General features: G+C 46.0%; 1 protein-coding gene across 2 annotated transcripts in view; it reads right to left on the bottom strand.

The window, feature by feature from the left end:
• Positions 1–639: 639 nt before the first annotated feature.
• LOC147025990 (P2X purinoceptor 4-like) overlaps positions 640–7,828 on the bottom strand; it is a 64,108-nt gene continuing 56,919 nt past the window's right edge. For both annotated transcript variants that reach the window (XM_085880960.1, XM_085880961.1), the window contains 2 exons: positions 944–1,039; positions 640–836 (listed from right to left, as the gene is read on the bottom strand). In XM_085880960.1, coding sequence (XP_085737086.1) covers positions 807–836; positions 944–1,039 — 126 coding nt within the window. In that variant the 3' untranslated portion in view covers positions 640–806. The remainder of the gene's footprint in view (positions 837–943; positions 1,040–7,828) is intronic.

The following is a 7,828-nucleotide window of genomic DNA, read 5'->3' as shown; positions in this document are numbered from 1 at the left end:
GGCAACCAGTATTCGTGAAACATCTGTACAGGCGTACTAATCTCTTATACATGATAAAGGATTCTTAGTGAAGTGTGACAGTGATGATGAAGCACACAGCTCTCTCCACCGAGAGTGATTAGCTTCCTGTTTTATACCATTTGATTTGGGCAAGTAGATAGAAATAACTTTTGGATCAACACATCGTTTGCACAAATACATCAAACAGAGCACCACTGCTCATTTCTAGTATGAAGTGATTATGAACTTCCCTTTTCAGTGATGGCCTGTAAATCCATTACATCTTTGTTTGACACTTTTATCCCCACTCCTGCAAAAACCCTGACCCAAGGCTGAATATGTATGTACATCTCAATTTAGGTAGACATGCGGTGAAATAAATAAATAAAAAACAGAGCCAGACACCAACCAACCACACCTTCTCGTGCAGACAGACTTGGGAGTTTTGAATTGGTCTTGACTGCCATACATGCCTTGATAATATGATCCCATAGTTCCAGGGATTCAATGTGATTATGCAATGGCTTTTATAAAGTAACCATCTTGACCATCGAGTGCAAAGAAGGGCATGTGTGCATAGTGGTGTGTGTTTATATACGCTTGAGCCTTGTATCAAAAGTTGCACTTTCAACTCAAATATTCAGCCATTTGTACCTTTTTTATTTTTCAAATACAGAACTTTATTTATTTGCAGATCCATAAAATAATTTCTCCCCTCCACCACAACCCCCTTCTTCATGAGACATCAAGTTGTCAGTTTAATTTCAAACACACAATCAATGGAGTGGCCTTCTGTTTCTGTTCCCTCATTCCATTGGGTTGTAAGAAGGTAAATCCTGTGGAAGGTAAGGGGGAGCAGGCAGTCTCATAAATATTCATTGCCTCCATATTTATTGTCCTTCATCATCACAATTTCGGTATGTTGGCCATCTTAAAAACTCACGTTTGTGTTTTCATCCACGTGTTTGAACTTTTTGTCCAGGTAAAGGTGTCTGTGCCCAAGGAAGTAAATCACAAAGATGTCACAGATAATGCTCACCTGCGGTGAGAGGAAAGAAAAGTGATGAGCAAGCAGTTGTTCGAAGCTAAGTTCAGATCAGGTCAGGTCAGGTATGGGAGCATGCGCCGGAGCAGCACGTCGCTGCATCCACTTTCCGCCGGTACTCCAAGGGCCTCTGTCTGGCCATCCACCAGGCAGATGCCTGGCCAATCGCAATCTCCTTGAGATGCCGATCAACCTGCTGCAACCATGAGGCACGTGGTCGGGCCATTGGCTTCCTCCACTCACGAGGCTCCCTCGCTGAGAGAATCTGGTGAGCAGCATTGGCGTCAGGAAAGTGACCCACATGTCCATACAGCCGCTCACACACTATGGAGATTTAAAAAAATCTCATTTGAGTGTCTCTCAGCAACTGCTTGTTGGACACAAGGTACGACCAGTGATAGCCAAGGATTCTCCAGGGACCTGATGCCAAAGGAATTAAGTGTCCATCTTAGATCCCTGGTCAGAGCCCAAGTCTCACATACATAGAGCAAGAATGGATGCACCAAGGACCTGAAGACTCGGACTTTCGCCCTCCTGCACAGGTACCGGCAGCGCCACACCCCATGATCCAGTGAATCCATGACTCCCCAGGTCCAATCTCGTCTGGGGCACTGATCAACCACAGACTCAAGCGTGGCATAGAATGTGTCCTTCACGGTGAGATCACTCGCCTCAGTCGGAACATGCACAGAGACCAGGGAAACGACACCCAGGGAGTGACATCCTTTGTCTCATAATACGCTCGTTGATCGGTGTTACCTCAATTATCATTGGAGTCAGCTTATTGGACACAGCCACAGCAACTCCTTGGGCATGGTAACCATCAGAGCGACCAGACCAATAGTTGGTGTAACCACCCGCCATGATCTCGCTACTATCCGGTCTCCGAACCTCAGAGAGTGCTGCAATACCGATGTCCAAACGCTTGAGTTCAGATGCTAACAGAGACAGGTGATCATCCTCCTCTTAGGGATAGGACATTCCAGGCACCCAGCTGAAGGGACCGCCTCCGATTAACCCAAGGAGACCGCCGTCTGGTGGATTGGGATGTGCCCCAATAATTTGAGGGCTTTGCTTCCTTCCGTCATCCTTCCAAGGTCTAACCAGGCTTTGCCCCAATCCCATCATCCGGTGAGCTGCCCTGTGAAGGGCAGCTGCACAGGGGGTACTCCCACGGAGTGGGTTTTCAGTTTTCTTTGCGTTTTTCGTATGTTTTTGGAGTGAAGGATTTTACAGTAGCCAGAGTGCAAATCCGGCCACCAACCTCCTGAAAAAAGTAACACAACTGCAAGACGATGTCCACAGACACAGTTGGGCACTAGATATGGATGGCCGTTGGCACACAAGGAGCAATACCGCTCTGTGACAGGTTTTGTTTTTAATCCTGCTGGGTGTCCATTTCATACACTCTCCTCACCAAGAAACCTGGTGGGGGAGACTATTTCGTCGCCGCCAACCGACCATGAACCAGGTTAGTACAGGTTTACATGGTACCTGTAAGCAAGCCACAGATCTAATCTAGCTTGACCTGACAATGAACCTGACAAAGCTAAGTTCCCCAGCCCATTTATGTTGTTTTGCTCTTTGTGTTTTTCATCAACTTTTCTGTCCCAAACCGTATCCTGTTGTGTTACATTGTTTAGTTCGTGTCCAGAGTTCAGGTGAACCTAATTGTGATAGTGGAGTGTGCTTCCCTTCCGTTTTTCTGCCTCGTTTTCGCTTCTTTGATCCACTTATTGTTATTCTGAACCCTCAGCTCAATCCTTTCCCCTCCTTCCTCAAATGAAAACAGAATATCTCTCCTTCACACAGAAAAAAACAATCATCGGGGAAAACCCAACTACCAACACCAATGGAAAGAATTTCTTTTTTTCGAAACTACTCTTATTTTCCTTCACCTTCTTTGCAATATCCCCAAATTTAATGAAACATTTCTCTTCTTTAAAACCTCTTCACAACATTCAAAAACAGATATTTAAAAACGCTTCCAAAATGTATCTTAAAGTGCCTCACTCTGCTTATTATTCCATCATGGACAACTGATTCATTCTTCTTCTTCATCAAAATCTCTTCCTTTTATCTTTGACTGGGCTCATTTCCCAAAACCTCCTCACTTCTAAAAGTTTAATTCAGCCATCCTCGTCTTTCACTTGCAGCCAAATTTTCCTCCATGCCTTCAACCAAAAGCACTCTCACCACCACCCCACCTATGAAGCCTGTCATAGGTTATCCAGTCTGGGCATCCTGAGGCATCAATTTTACAAAGGCTGCGTGCACACAACGAACATTTTCCCCTTCACGTCCATTCATGGTGTCAAACCCATCTGTCAGTACCATCCCTCCCTTCTGCTCCCCCCACACCCTGCCCCATTTAAAATTATCCCCTCCCTCCCTCCCCATCCCAGCTTCACCCCTGCCCCTCCCGACTTCGCCCCTCTCCACACCTCCCACCCCGGCTTCCACCCACACCGCACCCTCTCCTTGCTCCCTTTCACAACACTATGTCCTAGCAGCAGCTCCTCTCCCCCCTGTCCATAACTGTGTGGACTTCAAACTTCCGAGGCCTCTGTTCCAACCCGACATCTCTCCATCCACGCTGTTGATGATAAACCAGCCATCATCTGCTTAACTGAATCCTGACTCCTTAGCCTCTCCCTGGCTGTTGTGTCCGCTGGTTTGATCGACCTGAACCCCGTCCTGGCAGCAGAGTTGCGCTTTACATCAAAAACTCAATTTCTCACTCTGCAAGTACTGCTCTTACACGTCCCAAACCCTAGGAATATCACTGGTTGTGACTTCCCTACCATTTTCATCTCATGCTTGTCTGTGTTGTACCATCCTCCCAAAGTGATGACTCGTGTGTGTGTGTGTGTGTGTGTGTGTGTGTATGTATATATATATACGCAAACAAAATATATATATATATATATATATATATATATATATATATATATACACATATATATATATATATACACACACACACACACACACACACACACACACACACACACACACACACACACACACACACACACACACACACACACACACACACACACACACACACACACCGGGCGTAGTGGCGTGCACCTGTAATCCGACTACTCGGAGGCTTGGGTTGGAGGATCGCTTGAGGACGGGAGCTCTGCACTGGGCCGTGCTATGAGAGGGTGTGGGGCAGCCCAGAATCATGGCGAAACCCAATCCTTATCCCTGTGTCGTAAGAGGCGACCAGGGTTGCGTCAGGAAGGGCATCCGGCGTAAAACCTGTGCCAAATCAGAAGGCGGATCATAACCGATGATCCGCTGTGGCGACCCCGAACGGGAGCAGCCAAAGGAAGAAGAAGAAGAAGAATATATATATATATATATATATATATATATATATATATATATATATATATATATATATACATATATATATATATATACATATATATATATATATATATATGAATATATATATATATATATATGAATATATATATATATATATATATGAATATATATATATATATATATATATATGAATATATATATTAATATATGAATATATATATATATATATATGAATATATATATATATATATATGAATATATATATATATATATATGAATATATATATATATATATATGAATATATATATATATATATATATATATATATATATATATACATATATATATATATATACATATATATACACACATGTGTGCCTGGTGTTGGCTTAGTGGTTTCTGGTGGTGGCCTGGTGTTTGCTAACTCCTACTACAACCATGCTCCAACCCTCAGACAACAACAACAACAACGCCAACAGCCACGACCTTTACCTTCACAACTCAATCCCGCAAACATCGCATCACCGCCATTCACAACGGCACCATAACCATCAACCCTCCACAACCTTCACCTCTCTCCTTCTATGGCCATTCCTGCACCACCTGTGAACACTGAACGTCGGGCTGTCTCGGGCCCGTTCGGCGTTTGGTGCCGAGCGCACCGAGCCGCGAGCGCGAATAGCGGCCTTTCCGAGGGAAAATTCGGATCGCAAACGCTACACGCCCACTTTTCCTCCGTCCAATTAGCGAGCATGGGGCGGCTTGGACCCGCCTCCAGGCACGTGTCTGTGAAGTCGATACATGCAAATTCTCGGATCAGGGGAGATTCACACCCCCGTTTCCTCCGACCAATGGGCGAGCGTGGCTCCGCCCCCGAGGTCATTCTGATCCAAATATTTGCATATTAGCTGCTCCTGCCAGCCTATAAGAAGGCGAGCGCAAGGCGAATGGAGGGAGTTCGGTTCTGGAGTCGCTGAGAGGGTTTTTGGCAAAGTCGTCGGGTGAGGAGAGTGTGGAACGGAGAAGAGTGGCAGAGTCGAGTCGGTCGGGTGAGGAGAGTGCGCGCGGTGGAACTGCAGGCAAAGGAGCTCGGGTCCGAGGCGAGAAGGACTGCGGTCGGCGACGAGGTCGCGGTGTGGGGAAATCGCTTGTCTCGTCGCGGGACGCAAGCCAGCGAGCCATCTCCCCCCAGGGCATCAACAATTCCCCCTTTCCCCCGCGCTGAGATAGTGCAAAAGGGGGCCCCGTTCCCACCCCACTCCAAACGTCGTGCCAACAAAACCCGCCAAGGAGCACGGAGTCGAGGCACAGCCGCGCGGCCACATTTGCGGCTCGCCCGCCAACGCGTCACGAGGGCGCGGGTAGGACCCCCCCGGTCTCGCGGACCTGGCCGCTCCTCCAGGTCACACGCACATTTGGCCTACAGGCTTGTCTGCCCCCTTGTCTATGAGGGTGGCTTCTTTTCTTTGCTTTTGTGTAAATGTGTGTTGGCGCCGTCTGTAAAGTAGAACTGTGTAAGTGTTGCCGTGTGTACGTGTATTCGGTATTAACTCTGCGTCGTTGTTGCTTTTTTTGTTTTAATTGCTTTATGTGCATTTTGACTGTATATACATGCTCTCCGTGTGCCCGGAAATAAATGTGCATTGTGTGAACTGTTTTCCCGTTTCGCTTTGTCTTTTATTGACCCTCCATCCTGCTTCACGTAAAGGGTTCGTAGTGGGTGCAAAACGCCCGGTAAATAATCTGAACCGTCGAGGTCGACGATAACACCGCTCGGTTATCCCGATAGTACGGAACAGGCCGCCCAAGCGGCTCGTGTCCGGAGTCGACCTGCGGCGAGGTACGATCGCCCGGTTTACCATCCGCGTGGGTACTTAGGAAGGTCGAGTTTGGCGAACAACCCTATCCTATGCTGGTGGCCGATTGGCACGATTGTGGTGAGGTCGAAAGGCCCACCTGTGACTGGCTCCGGGCGATAGTTCCCGGAGGGTCACGACTGAATTGTCCGTCCGGTGGGCGACGTGCCACGATCCGAGTTACGTGGCCGTCCGCACGCCGGCGGGCGCGAATTCGCAACAATATATATTACATATATTCTTCTCTATTATAATACCAAGCTGGCACACTAAAAACTCGGCTCGCCGTCACTTGATCCCTACAAAATTGCTGTAGCACTTAGCGGACATGCCGACAATGTTTGGGAAGTCTTGGCGTTCCATAGTACCACTTGCATTTTGCACAATGCATATTTTTGTCATTCTCCGTGTATGGTCTGTTGTCTGCTTCCAGCTATGTTGTACTGCTATCCCGTGTATGTGCACGGGTTTCACTAGTATATATATATATAATTCCAGCAATGTGTGTGTGTGTGTGTGTGTGTGTGTGTGTGTGTGTGTGTGTGTGTGTGTGTGTGTGTGTGTGTGTGTGTGTGTGTGTGTGTGTGTGTGTGTGTGTGTGTGTGTGTGTCTGAGACCGCTGTTTCTCGACAACCGCTGGTCCGATCTAATTGAAACTTGCCAGGTATATTGCTGGGGACATGAGGATTTGCCTTTTCAAGGTTTGATATTAAATCGGACAAGTGCTTCCCAAGTTATGGCCATTTATTTACCAAACCAATGACAAGACACGTTGTTGCGTGGGCATGGCCGATGGGGAAGGGAAACTCAGCCGCGTTCCCCATTACAGGTTACAATGTACGGGCTTCCGGATAATGATGACTTCGTGTATTCTAATAATTTCTCGATTTCTTATGCGCATTTATAGATAAACACAATGCCGCAAGTTATGATCATTTTCATATGAGACGGTGCATACATTTTGGTAACATCAGTGCTGGTGTGCTCCGAACCAGGAAGTAATTTTTTTTCTCTCTTCTCTTCTCTTTTTGTTTTTTCTTGCGACGACATTGCGAAAAGGCAAAATACGTTGGCGCTAATTGAATAATTGGCCATTAAAACCTAAATTGCGAATCATCGTAACTGTGATATGCGAACTTCCGCGCCACGCACGTACGGGCACGCGAGAGCGAAGAAACGGCTTGTGTGGTTGGTGTTTGTTGCTCGCGGTTGGAATATTGATTTTTTTAATTTTTTTTTACGGGCACGTACTAGTATATATATAAAACATATATATGAGGCGCTGCGATGAGGAGTGATGTCAGGGAGACATCGGCCATTTTGGAGTTAATGCCATATAGCACTATTTAACCCTTACCCTATCATCCGAGCCTATTATCATCATATCACTAAACAATGTCGCTTGCATCACTCCTCCTCACGGGGCCTCATATATATATATATATATATATATATATATATATATATATATATATATATATATATATATATATATATATATATATATATACAGTGGGGAGAACAAGTATTTGATACACAGCCGATTTTGCAGGTTTTCCCACTTCCAAAGCACGTTGAGGTCTG

The sequence above is a fragment of the Eptatretus burgeri genome, chromosome 5, assembly GCF_056783735.1.
Source record: "Eptatretus burgeri isolate ZD-2024b chromosome 5, Ebu_testis_v1, whole genome shotgun sequence".
In the NCBI taxonomy this organism is placed as follows: Eukaryota; Metazoa; Chordata; class Myxini; order Myxiniformes; family Myxinidae; genus Eptatretus; species Eptatretus burgeri.
Note: the sequence above shows the minus strand (reverse complement) of the source record. Positions and strands in the feature narration are given on the sequence as shown.